General features: G+C 54.9%; 2 protein-coding genes across 4 annotated transcripts; both read left to right on the top strand.

Moving 5' to 3' along the window:
• Window positions 1-6: 6 nt before the first annotated feature.
• POLR1E (RNA polymerase I subunit E) lies at window positions 7-7931 on the top strand. Its single transcript, XM_082302104.1, has 12 exons — window positions 7-164; window positions 259-362; window positions 1661-1737; window positions 2746-2831; window positions 3432-3487; window positions 3849-3993; window positions 4910-5017; window positions 5416-5512; window positions 5691-5824; window positions 6551-6632; window positions 6759-6890; window positions 7637-7931. Exons 1-12 carry the CDS (start codon window positions 101-103, stop codon window positions 7794-7796), a joined length of 1245 nt encoding a protein of 414 aa, XP_082158230.1. The 5' UTR covers window positions 7-100; the 3' UTR covers window positions 7797-7931.
• A 6430-nt stretch (window positions 7932-14361) lies between these two features.
• SLC25A51 (solute carrier family 25 member 51) lies at window positions 14362-18542 on the top strand. 3 transcript variants are annotated; one of them, XM_082302175.1, is made up of 3 exons: window positions 14362-14477; window positions 15273-15597; window positions 15976-18542. In XM_082302175.1, exon 3 carries the CDS (start codon window positions 15993-15995, stop codon window positions 16887-16889), a length of 897 nt encoding a protein of 298 aa, XP_082158301.1. In that variant the 5' UTR covers window positions 14362-14477; window positions 15273-15597; window positions 15976-15992; the 3' UTR covers window positions 16890-18542. The 3 variants fall into 3 exon arrangements, with proteins under 3 accessions (XP_082158301.1, XP_082158302.1, XP_082158303.1); XM_082302176.1 differs by having other exon boundaries at window positions 15273-15543; XM_082302177.1 differs by having other exon boundaries at window positions 15273-15473.
• The last annotated feature ends 97 nt before the right edge of the window (window positions 18543-18639 follow it).

An 18639-nucleotide genomic window follows, 5' to 3' on the forward strand; every position in this document is an offset into this window, starting at 1 on the left:
GTGGCGGAAGAGGAGGAGGAACGGGAGCGGGATCCGCATTGGAACGCGCATCCCAACCGCAACCCCAACCCCAACCACCCCCCTCACTCAGCCCCTCGCCATGGCCGCCGCCGCCACCTGGCGCTACCGCGGGGACCCCGAGGCGGAGCGACCGGCAGCGCTCGGTGAGCGGGACTGGGCCGGGGGCGCGGGGCGGGTCACGGTTCCCCCTCAGGGATCGCGGCCGGTGTCGGATCTCACGGGCTTCCTCTCCCGCAGTGCGGTTCGCGAACGGGAAGCTGCGGCACCCCGACTCCCTGCGCTTCACCGTGTACCGGAACCGGGACACGGCGCATCCCCGGAAAAGGCACCGCAGGATCCTGGTAAGGGCCCGCCCTGAGGCGGGCGGGGGCGGATGCGGATCGTCAGGTCGCAGTAATATTAAGATATTATGATAATAATGTACAGTGAGGTAACAGGCGGATAAAAGCCACAGATGTTGTTAATTAACCCCACGGGCTTCGGGGCCCCATGGAGACCACGGCGGGAGCGGCAGCTGGGCCCCAGCCCAGGGAATGAATTCCACGTGTAATTCCCACCGCGAGCAATTCCTGCTGCGGGCTGTGCAGGGGTTTGACCCTGTGTTGCCCTCTGGGCTGTGGCTTCAGCAGCTCCCGCCGGTTCGAGTGGGAAACTCTTCCCTGTGAGGGTGGGCAGGCCCTGGCACAGGGTGCCCAGAGCAGCTGGGGCTGCCCCTGGATCCCTGGAGTGTCCAAGGCCAGGCTGGACATTGGGGCTGGGAGCAGCCTGGGACAGTGGGAGGTGTCCCTGCTCATGGCAGGGGGTGGGATGGGATGGGATTTGAGGTCTCCTATCACCCAAACCACTCTGGGATTCTGTGAAAATCTGTGCTGAGCTTTGTAGCAGATTTAAAAAAAAAAAAACAATCAAAAGTTTAGCCCAGCATGTTCCACAGAGATGTGTTCCAAGGGCCGGGATGTCTCTGGGTTTCAGAGGAGGTTCTGGCACTGACGTGGGTGACGGAGCCTGCTGGGTGGAGGTGGCAGAACAGGGACAAACTGAACCATCAGGGAGTTGCTTCCCAGCTAGTCGGGTGCATTTGATCATGAGATCCATTGTGTTCTGTTCACACTGGGAAATCTTCACCAAAGGTGAATGGTTCAGCTAAATTACATCAAAGGAGATGAACTTCCCTCAATGAAGAGGGAACTGAGGGTACCATCAGAATGTGCTTCCTGCTGCTGTTATTAGTCTTTACAGCTGCTCCACTCAAGGAATAAATGACTTTTCAGCCCAAATTCTTGAGGGAAATTCTCTGCAGCAGAGCAGAAAAACCAACACATTCTCATAATGCATTGAAAATATGTTGGGGTGGCTGAGACCCTCCTGGTGGTGCTGGCTGTGGCCAGCTGAAAAGTTGGTGAGTTGGAGGCACTGGACAATACTGGAGCTTAAATGAATCATTGGAAACCACATTTTTAACTGAAGTATTGAGGGGTGATCGCTGTGAGGCGTTGTGCAAGTTTGCTTTGGTGATACACTCTGCATTTAAATTACAATGCCTGGGAATGCAGCGGTTGGTGGCACCTGGAGAAGCAGAGCAGGGGCAATGCAGGTCACTCACAGCCCTCTGTTGCAGTAACTCTCCGTGGTTTCCCAGGTCTCAGAGACAGAGCGGCTCTGCTACGTGGGACACAACTTTGGCAGTGAGGTCTTGAAGTGCAACTCCCTGTGCAGGTATGGAAAAAGGAGCTAGGAGCACAGGGGCTGGTCAGACACAGAGCTCCTGATCCCTTCCATGGACTTGTCTTAGAGGTTTCCACGGGGCCCGTGGTGGGGCTCAGAGGATTTGGACAGGAAGCTCCGGCTGTTTGTGCACATCTTGTGGAAGCTGTGATGTGTAAATCACAGAGCAGTTTGAAAATGTCTTGTGAGGTCTGGGGGGACGATATGGGTTAGTGTAGCAGCAGGACAGAGTAACAGCTTTGTTACTAAGAAATCAGGATGAGGAAATTGCCTTTATCAGCAGTTGGTCAGCGCTGAAGGGGTTGGGCAGCTGGTCCGGGTGATCGCTGTGGGGCCCTTCCAGCTGAGATGCTCTCTAATTCTGTACAAGGAACTGCCTTCGCTTCTGCAGAGTCTGTCCAAACATGCCAGTACCAACCTCCGTTCTGTCTGAGCAGTGAAACCGGGAGGGCTGGATCCTCAGACAGAGCGGTGTCCAGTTTGAGATGCTGCAGCTGAAGAAAGAGCGCCAAGGGGTTGTTTGTTCCTGAGTTTGGAGAGATAAATGCAGTTTAACAAGCGTGTATGGTACAGCTGTTAATTCAGTATTGTTTGTGGGCAGATTTAAGTGCTCACCTCTGAACAGTGGTGGAGAGGTGGTTCCAGGGGCTAAAGTGGTGCTTGCCACTCTGGAGGTCCTGAGCTGTGGGAGCCACAAGGAAATTTGGCTCTTCTTCAAGCTATGGCTATCAAGTCCTGGCACAGTAAAAAAAGGCAAAGGACAATAGCAGAACTCTGGCACCTACACTTCACCTAATTCTGTTGTTTTAAGACTTCTGCATTTACGTAGAGCAGCAAGTCTTTCTGTTTTTATTCGTACACATGCCTTGGAGGTAACTTGGTTTATCATAGCGCTGTATGTGCAAAGCAGGAGAGCTGCCAGGATGTGAGAAGACCACGTAATTTAAATCATTTCCACTGCTCTGCCTCTGACTAATCAAGTGCCCCTGTTCTCCCCAGGTACTTTGTTGGTGTGTTAGACAAGAACTCTGGGCAGATGGAGGTCTACAATGCCGAAATATTCAACATGCAGCCCCTGCTCTCAGGTGGGAGGTGCTGGGGGTCAGAGCTGCTCAGTTGCTTTGTGCTTCTCATTCCTGCCTTGTTCCCCTGGCATGGAGTAAGAACGATTCCTTCACTCCTGCATGCTGAGAGGGACAGCAGGAGAGGGAAGCACAGTGAGTCTGGGGTGGAGGTTAAGCAGGGACTGTGGAGGATGGGAGTCACTCACAGAGAGTCACGGCACAAGCGCATCTTTGTCCGGGTGTGTTCTGCTGAGGGAGGCCTGAGACTCATCAGGTCAAGGAACTAGATCCCTGAAAAACAAAAAAAACCAGGATTTATTCAGCTGGACTGTTTTTTGTCACTGAATCCTGGATAAGAACCCAAAAGATCACATCTTTTGGTAGCTGATTTTTACCCTGTGCAGGAGGGCCTGGGTTTGGCCATAGTCCGTGTATTGCACCCATAGGCTTTGTAGCAAAAGCTTTTTTCTTGTAGGTTCTCATATTTGGTGTGTCCTTTAATTAGCCAAGTCACGTGGAGGGGATCCTGATGTGCTGTGCCGAGTCTGTTAGTCACAGAGCTAAAGGAATTCCTGTCCTGGCTGCTTCTGTCCAAGCACACTAACTGTTGTTGTTTTATAGATAACTTGATACCTGACGACACAAGGGATTACCAGAACAAATCCTACAGGGAGAAGGTAAGGTTGAAAGCCGTGTCATGTTCTGCTGTGATTATCCAGCTGACAGGGGCAGATGCTTGTCTTGAGGCTGGGAGGTTTGGTGTCCTAGAGGGTTAACCTGTGCAGGACCAGGATTCTCACTGTGTCCAGGAGTCAGCACAGTTATTGCCTAGCTTGGGAGTATTTTCCTGGTTATTTTAGGCTGGATCACCATCCCGGTGACCTCCTGCCCCTCGCAGACCAGCACATCCTGCACCTGCGGGTTTTGCCACGTGAAGAGCTAAAGGTTTCTTAGAGGCTGTGGCTGTGGAACGAGCAGTGGGTTTTGTGTTCTGTTGGGTGCACAGGGTGTTTGAATGTGTGCTTCTCTCTTGTGCAGATGGATTTGTGCATTGAGGCCTTTGGAACCAGCAAGCAGAAGCGAGCACTGAGCTCTCGCCGCATGAATGCCGTGGGCAGCGACATCGTGAGCACAGCTGTGACAAAAGCAGCAGCAAATGTTATCGATGCAAAGGGAGTGACAGGTGAGAGGATTCTGTCTTGGGGTGTAATCAAGACAACCTGAAGTGCCCTTTTCTGTCTGTCCTTGCCAAGTGTGGCAGGAACAAGAGGGGTTTTCTTTAAGTGATGGGGAGGCAGCTGGTCTAAGAGCTGAGATGGGTAGATGTAGAGGAACTGCTTCTTTCTGGTCCTGCAGGGCTTGGTGTGGGAGTTGCCTGAATAAGGGAAGGTCCCGGTGACATCAGTGTCCATTCTGGCTGCTTTGGAAGCTCCCGGGGTAGACCATGGATATGACTTCACTGGGATAAAAGCAGTGCCTTTACCTGGTCTGAACTCTGTGGCATGGCTGTGGAAAAGGCACCTTCTTACCTCAGAGGGTGGTGCAGCCTTGGGACAGGTCACAGCACAGTGTGGTGTCACCAAGCCTGGGGGTTTCCAAGCTGTGTCAGGAGAGAGCTGGGGCTGCCCTGACTCTGGGCATCCAAGCAGGAGGGCAGACAAGAGCGCTCCAGAGCACTTCTGGTATCCTGAGAGTGTCATTGGCATGAACAGGAGAGATGTCTGTTGCCTGTAGACCCCATCAACTTTAATCCCTTATGTTCCAGGGTGGATATTGACTGTGCTCTCAGAGCTGCTTTGTGCCAAGTGGGTATCCACTGGAGCTCAGGTGCCAAAACCGTGCTCTGCCCACCTGCAGCAGAGGCATCTTGGTGCCCTTCTTTCCTAGATATTTCTCTAGTCTGGACTGGCCTTTCTAAATTTTTATGGCCAGAAGGTTCTTGATAGAAGTTGTAAATGTTTAAAACTCCAGCTGTGACTAAAATGGTGTTGACCCATTGATCAAACTTGCATCTAAAGGAAGGATTTAGGTTGTGTTCCTGTTCTCTGCATTTTGGTTTGCATGATCCAAATACTCTCCTGTCCCGCTTCCCTCCCAAGCTCTGATGCAGGACATGGCCCAGGACGATATGCAGAACATCTCTGCCTTCCTCCCACCATGCCACGAGGATGCTGACAGGCCGGAGCACATTTACAAGTTTGAGGACAGTATCTTTTCTGTGTCACAGTGGTTTCTCATGCCTTTAAGTCTTGATGAAGCCATCTGGCATGTGGGAGTAAGTTGAGCCTTTTCCCCTCACAAGGCAAGAGCTGGGAGCAAGGTAATGCTGCCTTGAGGTTTTGGGGCCTGCAAGTCCCATACCCTGCCTCTTTCCTTTGGAGAGCAGGATGCTCTGCCTCCCGGTGAGCAGCATTCCACAGGGAATATTGGTGAGGTCGGCCTTGCAGAAGTGAGCTGTGGTTGTGCTACAGTCTCTTAGAGGCCTTAGTTCCTGGCCAGGTTCCATCCCCCTGCCCTGCCCACTTCTCCTCAAGTGAGTGTGGACAGAACTGCCCTACCTGGAAGGGAGAGCTCAGGCTTGTTCTGTTCCTTAACATCCTGCCAGTCCTGTCTCCTGCCGAGTATGAGGCGCTGCGGGTGCCAGCAGCCGCCCTCGCCAGCGCCAGCGCAGAGGAGATGGCCAAGTGGACGGAAGAGAGGAGGTAACGCTGCTGCCCATGGCTGCGGCCTGGCCGAGGGGCAGTGGAGCTCGGGGGCAGAGGGAGGACATTCGGTCCTGGGGTGGCAGAGCAACACCTGCCTTGGGGAATGTGGGGGCAGGTGCGTACACAACAGCGAGGGGCCCTTTGGAGAGCTGAACTCCCCCTCTCTTTCCTGCAGCCATTGCTCCTTTGTTTTGGAGGAGCTGAAGTTCCTGCCCACTGATGAGAGGAATAGAGACCACAAAGCCCGATGCCTCTGGTTCCTGGACACCCTCATCAGGTTCAGTCACCTGAAAGTGATCAAGAAGAAACGTAAGAGACTTTTCAGCTCATAAACACATGCTTTTGGGAATGTCTTCATCATCCTTTACTCGTCAGCTGAGTGTGTGGAACATATCTCAGCCACACTCAGGGTCCTGCTTTTGAAACAGCACCACACAAAACATTTTGGTTGAGATTTTCCAGACTTGCCATCTTCCTTAGAACTTGTGTATCTGAGTGTCCTTGTCAGTCCTTGGCAGAGCTGAGGGAGGAGGAAGGGGCAAGCCTGGCTTTAAATATCCTCCTGTGTTGCCGGAGACACAGGAGTCACCACAGGACTTGTCTAAGGAGGATGTGGGAATGTCTAGACTTGGTGATAGTAGGGACTTGTTAGTGTGGTCTCAGCTTTAACAGTATTTTGTGGTAGAAGAAAAATATGCATAGGTGTGTGTGTGTTTTATATTGTGTAGTAGGGAAGTGGGAGATCCCTTTTGAAAAGAAAATAAGAGCTGCTTGGATTCTCTCAGAGCTGAGAAGTTGAGAGACCTAGAAATCAAGCACTAAGGTTCCTTTTAGGTTTGTATTCCTGGGAAGAGGCAATAAATGGTGGGATTCTTGGGGTTGGACTCAGTAATCCTGGTGGGCCCTTTTCCACATGGGTATTCTGTGATATTCCATGATGGGTGTCAGGATGATTTATGTGCTGCTGTGCTGGGTGGGCAGTGCAAGACAGAGTGTGTGTTCCTCACTCCACTGCAAAGCCCCTTTCTGCCCTAGATCCAATGGGTCCTGAATGTCCACACATCATCAGCAGGAAACTCATGAAGAATTTCACCTCGCTGACCTACAACAATGGCAGGTAAGGGATGGTGTGTGAGGCTCTGGAGGCACGGATATGGCAGAGCTCAGGTTGAGGGGCCACAGACACACCATTAGGAACCCCCCTACACTCCACATCTCACAAGTTCTCCCTCTTGCCACGCAGCATCCAGAATTTCATCTCTGCATCTATGAAGGCTAAACTCACCGCGTATGTCATTGTCTTGGCTTTGCACATCAACAACTTCCAGACTGACCTCACCGTCCTGCAGAACGACATGAAGCTCCCAGAGAGCAGGTGAGTCATCCTGTTTTTTCACACCTGCCCAGATCCTCCTACAGAAAGACCCTGAGAAGAGCTCTGAAGCATCTCTGGACCTGGGTAGGGCTTTAACTTTCCAGGGAAAGATGGGCAGTTTCTGGGTTCATGACCTGCATTTCCCAGGAGCCACCTGGCAGCTGCACCTGTGCTCCAGCTGTGCTCCTGTCCTTGGCCCTACAGCATTCACTGGATCAGGCTTCCAGGCAGAAAGGCAGTTATTACTGGATCTTACCAAAGGTCTTGGTCACAACTTGGTTCTCAAGCTCTCTCATTGGTTTTGATGCCGTCACTTATTTTCCCCACAGTTATGCTCTTTATTCTTTGATCAGTAGTAATGGAGTTAGTGGGTTTAAGAGCAGTGTTTGCTCTTGGTTTCCATCCATTTTTCCTTTTTGTTTTTCTTTCTGGAACTAAACTTTTCAGGAATCCATGTTGGTTTTGGCAGTTGATGCCCGGGTTTAGTTTGTGCTGCCCTGCAGCTGTGAACAGGGTGCCTAGGATGCTGTGGGGAAAAGCGTGGAGGAGGCTTGGACCTGCTGGAAAAGTCAGTAGTGTTCTGTCCCCAGGAGGGCTCTGCCTTTCAGCCCTGCTGCTCCCAGCTGCTGCCTCATGGCATCCCTGTGCTGCAGAGACACCTCCGGGCCTCTCCCAGAGCGGTCATGCAAGGTCATGACAGGGGAGCTCGACAGCCCCACTGACGGCATTAATCCCGTGTTTTCCAGGATACTGGACATCGCCAAGGCCCTGCGGCTGAGGGTGTCCAAGGCCAAGGCGGGGCCGGGACTAGAGAGTGACGAGAACCACAAGCTGGGCACTCTGTCTCTGCCCTTGCCCATGCAGAAGGCACCAGAGGGACAGCGGAAGCGCAGGAAAATGAACTGAGAAGCCCAGGAGGTTTGAGGGGAGACGCAGCCCCTCCCTCAGAATGTCATGGGGATGCCTTCATCTGCTGGGTTTGGGTCCAGCATCAGCCCTGACCCTCCTGAAACCCAGGCTGAGGGTTTCACCTCATTAAAATGCTGCTTTTTTTCTATGTATATAGAAAAAGCTATAAAAAAACCTCTTCTTTTTTTCCAGTTCATCTGGGGCAGGGGGTGAAATGGAGGTTGTACTGGAGCAAATGGGACCTGTTTGAACTGGCAGGTTCTGGCCTGACACCTTTGTGGCTGATGCTGATTCATGGCCCCTCTCAGGTTCCCTATCCTGGCTCCTTGCCTGGGGAGGGAGAGTTTTGTGATTCAGAGCTGGTATCACCTTCAGGGAGAGCAGTGAGTATGAGGCCACAGCTGTGGATTCCCAGTCCTTTGGAGAGATACTTCAGTCTGGTTTCTCTGAATTTTCACTCTCCTGGGTGATCAGCCTCATGGGAGGTGTTTACTTAGTAAGGCTGTAGGAGTCAGGAGGGCTTGTGAGAAGCAGGATCACCTCCAAACCAGTGTGTGAAACAAGAGCGTGGAACATCAGAAGAAATCATCTCTGAGATATCTCTGCTTTGGATAGTAATTTGGGTTTGGTACATCCTTTGGGATTTATGGTTATCTCCTCACACAGCTTAGAGCCTCACTGTTCACACCTGTCATTAGCAGTGACACAAACATCCTGTGTTCTGGAGAGAGAATAATTACTGCTGTAGGAATTCCAGGCTCCAAGTAATCAATAGGAGAGGTTGAGGTTGGAAGGGACTTCTGCAGGTCTCTTTGTCCAGTCCCCTCCCTGCTCAAGCAGGGCCACCAGAGCCAGGTGCCCAGGACTGTGTCTTGCTGACTTTGAAGTGTCTTTGGTTACAGGAACTCCACAAATTCGCAGTGAAGCAGTGTTTCGCAATGCTCAAAGGGAGCCTCCTGTGATCCCTGTGTGCTCGTGGCCTCTGGCCTGTCCCTGGGCACCTTTCCTGCAGGTCTTTACAGACACAGACAAGGTCCCCCTGAGTCTTCCCTGCTCTGGTTCCCTTCACTGTTCCTTGTAGGAGTGATGCTCCAGTCCCTTCAGCATCTTCACTGGACTCCCCAGTGTGTCCATGTCTCTGGAACTGAGGAGCCCGGAGCTGAACATGGCACCCCAGGCTGAGCAGAGGAGGAGGATCACTTCAGTTCTAATTCTGCCCCAATTCTGCCAAGACACTGGTGGCTGCTGCCATAGGGGCGTTTCTGGCTTGCTGCTGGAGAGGCACACATGGGACAGTGTCTGTCCCTGACCCTTCCAGCACAAACATGGACAGTCACTGACAGAGCAGCTCCAAAGTGAGCAATTCCCAGGTAAATGGTGCTGCAGGCCTCCAGGATGAGGGGTTTGCCCAGAGCTCAGGTTGGGGCCCAGCCAGGCGTGCTGTGGGTCCTGCCAGGAGCACGTTTCGTCTGTGGACCTGCTTGCTTGTAAATTACCCCAGCAGCTGCCTCAGTGGGAAAGAGGGAGACGTAAACAGCTGTTTCACAGAATTTTTTTTAGTGAGGTGCCACTGACGTTGGTCTGATGACAGTCCCCATCCCTGAGTTGTCAGCTTCCTTGCATGGCTCTGGAGAAACGCCATCAGAGCAGCCGGTAAGAACTGCCCCACTCCAGGCCAGAGAGTGGCACAGAAGATGCTCCCATGTCTGCGGCAGCCCCTACCCACCCTGCTGGTGGAGCTGGAGCCCACTGGGCACTGGCCACCACTTGGGGCCTCAGGGTCCCCTCTCAGTGTGAGGCCGTGCTGGAGTTGGTCAGAACCCACACTGGGTCACACCTGCACCCCCACGCACTGGGGCACTGCGGTGGTGCCAAAGCAGCCACGGAAATGCTCCCAGCATTCACCCTCCAGGGAGGAATGGGGCAGAGCAGGGCAGGCACACAACACCATGCCAGGCTGTTCCAAAACCCAGGTGGGACAGAACCCATTGGAGAATTGAGACGGAACATCCCGCTTTTCGAAGAAACTAATTCCTCTGATTTCACAGCCAACACCTCTAAGGGACTGCAAGTTCTGGGCAACGCAGGGTGAGGAGAGTCAATAGTGGGAGTGCCCAAAAACTGCTTAAAGGGAGCTGGGTTTGGAATCCTGATTGCGGAGCTGTGAGACTGAGGTCCTCAGAGTGCTCTCTATTTAGCACACCTGACTTTCCTGCTCTGGGGGTCTGGAAGACCAGATGGGAGCATCATTACCAATCTGGGGACCCACATGTCCTGACCTCCTTTCAGCTATGTGAGTCTTAGAGTGTCACTGTGTCCTCTCCCACACCCTGCACCAAGACTTACTTGATTACGCCACTCTGGAGAGAAGAGTTGAGGTCAAGGTTCTAACCAAAAAGAAAAATCCACCATACACCCAGCCCCTGTTTCAGAGCACAACCCTGGAGGAGAAACGTGGCCCCTGAAGCCACTGGAAAAACCGGATGGCTTGGTGAAATAGAAACATGCCTGTGGCTGTCATGACTGAGACTGCCAGCTCTGTTGGTCTGGCAGCTGCAGCGCTGCATGTGCAGAGCAGCGAGGTGCTGGATGTGGTGGCTTAAGGACAAAAACATGGCCCACTCAGGTCACACCATCTCTCAGCACCCTCATGGTCCAGGGACAGCTGAGGAAGACCAGATGAGGTGGCTCAGGTCAACATACTGATCCACATGCCACCACCTCACCTGGAGCCCTGGAGGAGCTCCATGGGGCCCCTGAGCTCAGCTCTGTTGTGGGTGATTCTGTTCAGCTCTGGGGGGCTGGGTCCTCCTCTTTGCTGTCGGGGTTGTCCTCCCCACCAGCATCATCCGGCTCCTCTTGGCAGCTTGTTGCTACCCCCCTGGCCAGAAGAGGGGTCTGCTGCGCCATCCTTGTGGCAGAACACTGTCAGCCCACGGGTGCTGTTGTGGCTGCCCTGGTTGTTGAGGTGCAGAAGGCTGGAGGGCGTCATTACCACACTGCAGCCCCTGCCCCTGCTGCCTGCAGCGAGGGCTGGTTTACACGAGTTCACTCACTGCACACAGGAGTTTCTTTGATGGGGGAACATCCCCTCCCCTCCGTGTGCACTGATTTTAAGGCAGGCACCATCAAACAGAGCAAGACACTGCCAGCACCGCCAGGCAGCACCGTGCTGTACCTGGCACTCAGGGTTAGCTGTAGTCTGATTCGTCTGCAGCAGCCTAAGGAACAGGCTGAGGAACAAAGCACACAGACAGGAGGGCGTTACGTGTCCTGGGAGGCGGATCCCTTGGGGTTGGTGTGAGAGCGGGAGGGGTATACGCCAGGACAAGGGGCTTGGCTCCCTTGCGGTGTCCAGCCTGGCCTCGCAGCTGGAGTGGACGTTGCTGTCCGTGATCAGGCTGTCCGAGGACAGGCACAAAAGCGCCCCGAACCTTGCAGTGGGGGATGTTGTTCCTCAGCACGAGGACCTGCAGGCAGCAGGGGAAGCACCTGCGGCTGCAGGATGTGACCAAAGCTCTCCCTTCTGTAGCCCCCGTGCACCTGCAACCTCCCCGGCCGGCAAACTGGAGTCAGTGGCACTGCTCCTCACAACCTGCTTTCCTCAAAGAAAGCAGTTAAATATTTACACAGCAGAGGTGTTCAATATTTTCCAGACAAACAAAACCACCTCTTAAATCCACATCTTACAAGTGTTAAGAAATAATTACAGATTGCCTTTGCATAGCCCACTTCGACAAACAACACAGATCAGAAGGCAATTAAATTACACCTCCTTTTATTTGCCCATGCCCGACTGGTTCCTCATTTGGTCTCTCAGCTAACGTGGAGCCCAGCGGGATGTGACCATGGCCCATCTCCACCGGGCACACTCAGCTGCCTGGAGGTGGCTGTGGGCAGCGAGGCTGAGCCATGTCCCACACAGCTGACCCTGGCCCAGGCCTGGGCTGTGCCAGGACCCCCAGCTCTGACCAGCTCTGCCACGCTCCTGCCTCAGACGGCTCCGAGCCCACGTCTCACAGCCAGTAATTCCTGCTGATACATATTCCTGCTTCCTACTCCAGATGACAACTCCTACCTGAGCAAATTCCCACTGAGAGCTGGCCCAGGAATGCTCCCCTTCCTCCCCACCTCCAAAATGTCTATGTACAGTCTTTTAGAGCCATAGACTGGAAAACAGGCCCAAACCCTGGGCTGCCCCAATCCTTGGGGATAGTCCTGCTCTGGCCAGGTGGCTGCAGAGGAACCCCCAAGCCGCCTGACTGTGGATTTTGGCAGTGATGGTACCCCATTCCTCACCACCACCATCCTGTCTGGCACAGGCACAGAGTTGAGAGCTGTGGGCAACTGCAAGGTGAGATGGTGCTGAGGGAAAACCTCAGTTCAGCATCCAATGTGTGTCCCCAGCCAAAATCCCTTCATCTTGGCTGATCTCTGACTGAAGCAGGCACCAGCCAGGACTGGCCGCAGTGAGGGGCATGGCCAGGGGTCGATACTGCAGTCCCCCATCTCTGCAGCTGTGCTTCTACAGGGTCCAGTGGGCCTGACTAGGTGACCCCAACCTGCCCCCACATTAATACTTCCACTTGTGGTTGTACCACCGTGTGCAGCTGCCAGCAACCTGCCTTTCATGTGAGCTGGTTAACCACAGGAAAGCAGCTGGTGGAGCAGCAGGGAGAGGGAAGGGGGCTCACAGCGACCTCACAGCACCTTGTTGTTCTGTATGTAGTGCCTGGCGTAGGTCAGGTTCCTAAAGGTGCTTTCTTCCCATCTCACCTGCCCTCATGAGTAAATGAATGCTCTCCCTTTGCATCCTTGAAAGGCATTGCCAGACGATGCAGCCCTGTGGAGAGCTGGCCAAAGGCTGGGTTCCCTTGTCCTGCTGTAGCTCCTGCTGCAGAGACCTGAGCTCCAGGTTGGTGTGGGGGGTGTGCAGCTGGCTGCTCTGTGGCTGGCAGTCCCCAGCGCCCCCACGCAGGACCCAGGCTCGGGGTTCCCCAGGACACCCCGCACGCAGCATCAGAGCCGCAGGGTGGGGCGGGCAGGCAGGGCCACCAGGCGGCTGCGGGGCAGTGCTGGCCAGTCCCGACCCCAGCGCTGCGTCCCCCAGCCCACCCTGCCCCACCACCTCCACCAGCACCTGCGGAGGGAAGGACAGGGACACAGAACCACTGAGATGGGAAAACACCTCTGAGATCATCAAGACCAACCTTTGCCCAATCATCACCTCGTCAACCAGAACACACCACAAAGTGCCACATCCAGTCCTTCCTCATGCACCTCCAGGGACACTAACTCCACCACTTCTCTGGGCAGCCCATTCCAGTGTCTCATCACCCTGTGATGAAATTCTTCCTGATAGCCAACCTGAACCTCCCCTAACACAGCTTGAGAGTATGGCCTCTCATCAGTGGTTGTCCTGCCAGCACAGGAAGGGCAAAACTTGACCAGGGAAGAACCCCATGGTGATAGGGACATGCAAATCCAGGCTGGACATCCCTGTCCAGGGCACAGCTAACCAGTGCTGCTCAGACACATGGGGTCTGGCCACGGTCACCCCTACCTAGCCCCCCTCACACTCACAGGCCCGCAAGGCCACAGGAGCTGCTCTGGGCTTTCGGCTCTCTCAGGGCAATCAGAATTACATCACTTAACCTGGGGCTTTTGGGCCATGCACAAAAAAGCACATGTATGCCACAGCCTGAGCGTCCTGCAAAGGACACGGGGCTCACTGGGAAAGGCGTGACCCATGCTGTACCCCAGCGACCAGCAGGACCCCCAAGCAGGAGAGGGATCAATCAGAAAGCATTCACGAGCAACCCGGCATCCACCGAGCTGAACGCAGACCTGCTGGCCCGGCCCTGCCAGGGACAGGGTTTGGCGGCAGCAGTGCCACGTTCTTCACCATCGCAACGCCGCTGCCCCGGCACGGCCCCGCCGCTCGGGCCCGGCCGTGGGGAGGGACAGAGCTCGGGGCACACGGAGCCCTGCGCCCTCGGCGGGTCTCGGCCGCTCGCAGGGCCCTGCGTTAAAGCGTGACGGGGCGCTGAACGGGCAGGCCTCGGGCAGCGACGGAGCACCGCAAGGAACACGAGCCCGTACGATCTGCTCCCGAACGAACAGAACTAACTGAACTCCGCAGCCGGACACAGACACCGCCGGCGCTCTCCGTCCTCTGCGAGAGGCAGTGCGGGCACGGCGGATCCGCCTCTCCCGGGGAGCCGCAGGGATCGAGCTCCCCGGGGCCGCGGGGCAGCACGGGGCCGGGCGGGGGGTCCCACCAGGGCGCACCTGCGGCCGCAGGAGGGACAACGAGCCCCACCCGGCCCGGCCCGGCCCGTGCGAAGCGGGGCGGAGCTGCGCTGAACTCGCCGGCTCCCGGTCCCGACCGCGCTCCCGCCGCCGCCCCGCCCCCGGGGGCGTGGCCACGCGGACGGCGCGTTTGATTGGCTGACACGCTCGGAGGCGCGGCGGCTTTAGTCACGTGGATGCGTGACGCCACCGGGTCCCGGCGCCCTCCGCCGGCCCCGCCCCGTGCGGCGGCGCGGTGACGTCAGGCGGCGGCGCGGTGACGTCAGAGAGCGGCGCGAGGCCGCGCCGGGCCGGGCGCTTGGGGCGCCGCGATTGCGCTCCGGCTCCGCTCCGGCTCCGCTCCCGCCATGGCAGCACCGCCCGCAGGTGCGTCCCGCCCGCCCGCCGCCGGCTCGGTGGCTGCCGCGGCCGCGGGGGCTGCGGGGAAGCAGGAAGTCGCGGTTCCCTGGGCCCGGCCGGGCCGCAGCCGCTGCCGCCGGACTGACCTTGGGCCCCGGTGCAGGGGCTGAAATTGCACCGGGAGGCGCGGTGTGCCGGTGTGGGCGCGGCGGGGCACGGCACAGTGTCGGGAGGGATCGGGCGTGCGCGGGGAGCGGCCCGGCCCCGGCCTGTGCGCGGGCAGCGCCGGGCTCTGGCTCCCGCGGCCGAGAGCGGGGAGGGCCCCGCCGGGAGCCGCTCGGAGCGCTCCTCCTGGGGCAGGAGCAGGAGCGCGGGGGTTCCCCGGGCACAGAGGCAGTGCTCACATCAAACGCAGCGGGAGCTTTGGAAAACAAACGGCCTTCCCGTTCTTTCCCCCATCCTTTCTTCTCCGCCTTTCTCTCTACCCCGCCCTTTTTTCCCCTCCCTTTTCTCCTCCCTGTTTTTCCCCGCTCCTTTCTCTCTCGCCCCTCCTTTTCTTTTCCCGCCTCCTTTCTTTCTTCCTTCCTCGTTGCAGTAGCTCTTCAGGCAGGCAGGGCTGTTGTCCCCAAGCACCCTTTCAAGTCCTGGCAATGTCGTGTGTGTTGCTGGTGCTGGGGAGGATTTCAGGCTCACGAACCACCTGCAGCCTCACGTGGGTGTCACTGACCTTTCTCAGGCTGAGCTGTGGGGTGCGATGCGGGCAGCTGCAGAAACATCTTTTTGTAACTGTTAAATAAATAATCCCATTCTTCTGTCAAACAGGGTTTGCCAGGTAAAGATCCCTGCTGTCCTCCCCTGACTGTCGGGTCAAGCTGTCTCTGTCCACATGTCCTTCAGGACCCTGGGCCTAGCCAAATTTGACTTCTGAAGCTTCTCAGCAGAACGTGGATGCCGAGCGTGGGGGCTGATGCAGAGGAGGCTTCGTGGCAGTGACCTGGGACTCGTAAAGAATTTCTCCACCGTGTCAGTGAGATCACACCTGCGTGACACCTGTGCAGCCGGTGGGGGTGGTGGTGCTCAGCTGCTGGCTGAGGTGAACCACGACGAAGTGTTATCTGGTGTTTTCTGCCCCAGGAAGAGGCAGAGTGTAAGGATCAGGTTTTGTAATGCTGCTGCATGTATTTGATTTAATTTGGGGGTTTTTCAGGTTTCCTGGCAGATTCTCTGTTGTTCACACAGTTTTATTAGTGTGAGGATCAACCTTTCACTGTTGGAATTTGTAATTCCAGGGGAGTTCCTCCTGATTTATTTCTGTTTCAGTTTGAAAGAGCACAGAAGGGAAGAACTGCTGCTCTTTACTGTCTCCTAGACCTGAGCAAAGATGGCAAAGCATCCATCAGATCTGCCATTTGTTGCTTTTCCCCTTACATGGGCTTTTCTTTAACAGGATGTTTGAGTGATGCCCTGAGCGGGAAGAGCTGCAGGGTCAGCCGCAGCTCTCTCACGCTGGTTGTTTCTGGCGCAGGGAGGAGGCGCTGAGCCATGCTGCACGGGAAGGCCGGAGCCGCGGGTCCGGGAGGCTCTGCTGCGGCAGCCCCCGAGGAGTCTGCGAGCCGGGACACGGCGGCTGCCTCGGGCAAGCACTACCTGTGCGGCTACTGCGCGGCCTTCACCAACATCGCGGTGACGTTCCCCATCCAGAAGGTGCTGTTCCGGCAGCAGCTGTACGGGCTGCGCACGCAGGACGCCGTGCGCCAGCTGCGCCGCGACGGGCTGCGCACGCTGTACCGCGGCATCCTGCCCCCGCTCATGCAGAAAACCACCACGCTGGCGCTCATGTTCGGCCTCTACGAGGATTTCTCGGCGCTGCTGCTCAGCCACGCGCGCGCGCCTGAGCTCCTCACGCGCAGCGCGGCGGCCGCGCTGGCCGGCACCACCGAGGCCGTGCTCACGCCCTTCGAGCGCGTCCAGACGCTGCTCCAGGACTACAAACACCACGATAAGTTCACAAACACTTACCAGGCTTTCAAGGTGCTGAAAGCATACGGGATGCGGGAGTACTACCGGGGATTGGTACCTATTCTGCTCCGAAACGGGCCTAGTAACGTGCTCTTCTTTGGCCTGCGGGGGCCCATCAAGCAGTGTCTGCCTGAAGCCACCTCGTACAGTGCTCACATGGTCAACGACTTCATCTGTGGGGGGCTGCTGGGCGCTGTGCTGGGCTTCTTGTTCTTCCCTGTGAATGTCGTAAAAACTCGCATGCAAGCTCAGATTGGTGGCGAATTTCAGTCCTTCTCCAAAGTGTTAGTGAAGATCTGGCTGGAACGCGACAGGAAGCTGATGCACCTCTTTAGAGGAGCCCACCTGAACTACCACCGCTCTGTGCTGTCCTGGGGGATCATCAACGCCACCTACGAGTTCCTGCTGAAGCTGCTGTGACCCCCGTCCTGCTCGTGGTGTGTTGGCACTCAGTGTCCTCAGTCCCAGGGAACAGTGCCTGTGCATGTGACAGGTAATTCCTTCCAGCCTTCAGTATTTATGGGGTGAATGGTGATACATTTAAACCTTGGTGCAATTATGATGAACTTTTTAAAGTATTCCTTTGCTGGCAGGTGAGTTTAACCCTTACAGAGCTACTTGACAAGTACAAGGTCTAAAAGAGAAAACAAAAATACTTGTATTACTGTGTATCACTCCCAAAATTCCTTAACGCTCTGTGATGGGATGTGCTCCACTGTCCATGTTTAGAATCAAGGAGGGGCTGAAGAAAAACAATTCCATTGCCTGATCATCTTCCAAGTCTCGATTTTGGAACTGCATTTTCAGATGTTTTGGGGTCCTCATTGTGTAAAGCTCAAAGGACTAATCCAGAAGGGGATGACTGAAGTGCAGAGCTCCCAGCTGCACCTCAGCTTGCTGCAGCCACTGCAAAGCGTGGCCTGTGGTGACCTTGTCCTCCAGCCATGGCACTGAACGTGTGACCTCAGCCCAGGCTGGATTTCTGTGTGTGTGTGTGTACGTGTGTACGTGTGCCTTCCTGTGAAAAGGGAAAAGTGGAAGGAATGGAACAGCAAACTCACTAAAGCTTTAAAGTGTCCTTCCTCATTAAAAAACACGGAGTCTGTTCTGCTTTTTGAGAGGATTTTTTTTTTTCTGCATTGCTGCTTTTTCTGTTGCCTCCAGCTACAGGATCAGGGAGATGTCCCTGTCTGTAACGCTCATGGGACACTCCAGCTCTTGCAGCTGCTCAAGCACTTCACACACGGCTTTTTGCACTGCAGCGTCTTTTCTCAGTTCCCTCTGTGGAATTACGGATCACGAGATGGTTTTACCCAAAACTCGGGGTTCTGCCTGCTTGGTGTGTACTGTTGTTAACAGTTCTACAAGACAGAGTGGCACAGACAAGGTGAGATTCCTGGGTTACCTGCTTCAGTGGAGGTCTGTAGGTATAGCAGAGACGAAAAGCCAAAGATGACCTTGGAAGCAGGGAGGCAGGAAAGGTGGAGTGTTTGGAGACATGTTTCAGGACTTCTGTAGGCAAATATTGAAAAGGACTGACAGAAATAGAACTGTGTCTTACAGACATGGGAGTTGAGAGAGAGGAGACTTCAGGCTTTAGATACAGGGACAGAAGAACAAGCACAACTCTGAGCTAGATGAGGGTCCCAACAAAAAGTGTTTGAATCTCCCTGAGGGCTTCCTCTTTTAGTTAAATTATACACTCATGTATAAACCAAAACACTTTGGATGATGGGGAGCAGCAAAGCTTCCAGAAACTGGTTTGAATTTAGTCTTTTCTTAAGTCTTGGAGGGGATATCGCTTTTCTGAATTTGAGTTTTCCATTTGCTGAAACTGTCTTCCGAAATTGATGCTAATCAGTGTGTTGTAATCATAAACACAGTCCTGAGCTTCACAGCCGGCAGTGGGTGGGCACAAGCACGAGTTCCTGTATCCCAGTGGTGATTATCTGCTTCTAAATAAAATGTTTACTGGATGTTTGTTACTGGCAGAATCTGATTTTTACCAGTGTACCATTTTTTTTTCTTTTTGTAATCACTCCTTGATGGAATAAAAACAAATCTGCATCCTGTTTCTCTGTGGAAGATGTTGTGTGCTCCTGTAATGTCAGGGAAGCCGAAGTGTTGAGGGTGCGAGTTTGGCACAAGCCCAGAGATGGTCAGTGCCCAA

This window comes from Coloeus monedula (genome assembly GCF_965178545.1).
Source record: "Coloeus monedula genome assembly, chromosome: Z".
Lineage (NCBI taxonomy): Eukaryota > Metazoa > Chordata > Aves > Passeriformes > Corvidae > Coloeus > Coloeus monedula.

Coding starts and splice junctions, on each gene's coding strand:
- SLC25A51 (XM_082302175.1), top strand. CDS start 15,993: ATGCTGCACGGGAAGGCCGGAGCCGCGGGTCCGGGAGGCTCTGCTGCG.
- POLR1E (XM_082302104.1), top strand. CDS start 101: ATGGCCGCCGCCGCCACCTGGCGCTACCGCGGGGACCCCGAGGCGGAG. Junction 165..258: donor GGAGCGACCGGCAGCGCTCG/GTGAGCGGGACT, acceptor CCTCTCCCGCAG/TGCGGTTCGCGAACGGGAAG. Junction 5,825..6,550: donor GAAAGTGATCAAGAAGAAAC/GTAAGAGACTTT, acceptor TTTCTGCCCTAG/ATCCAATGGGTCCTGAATGT.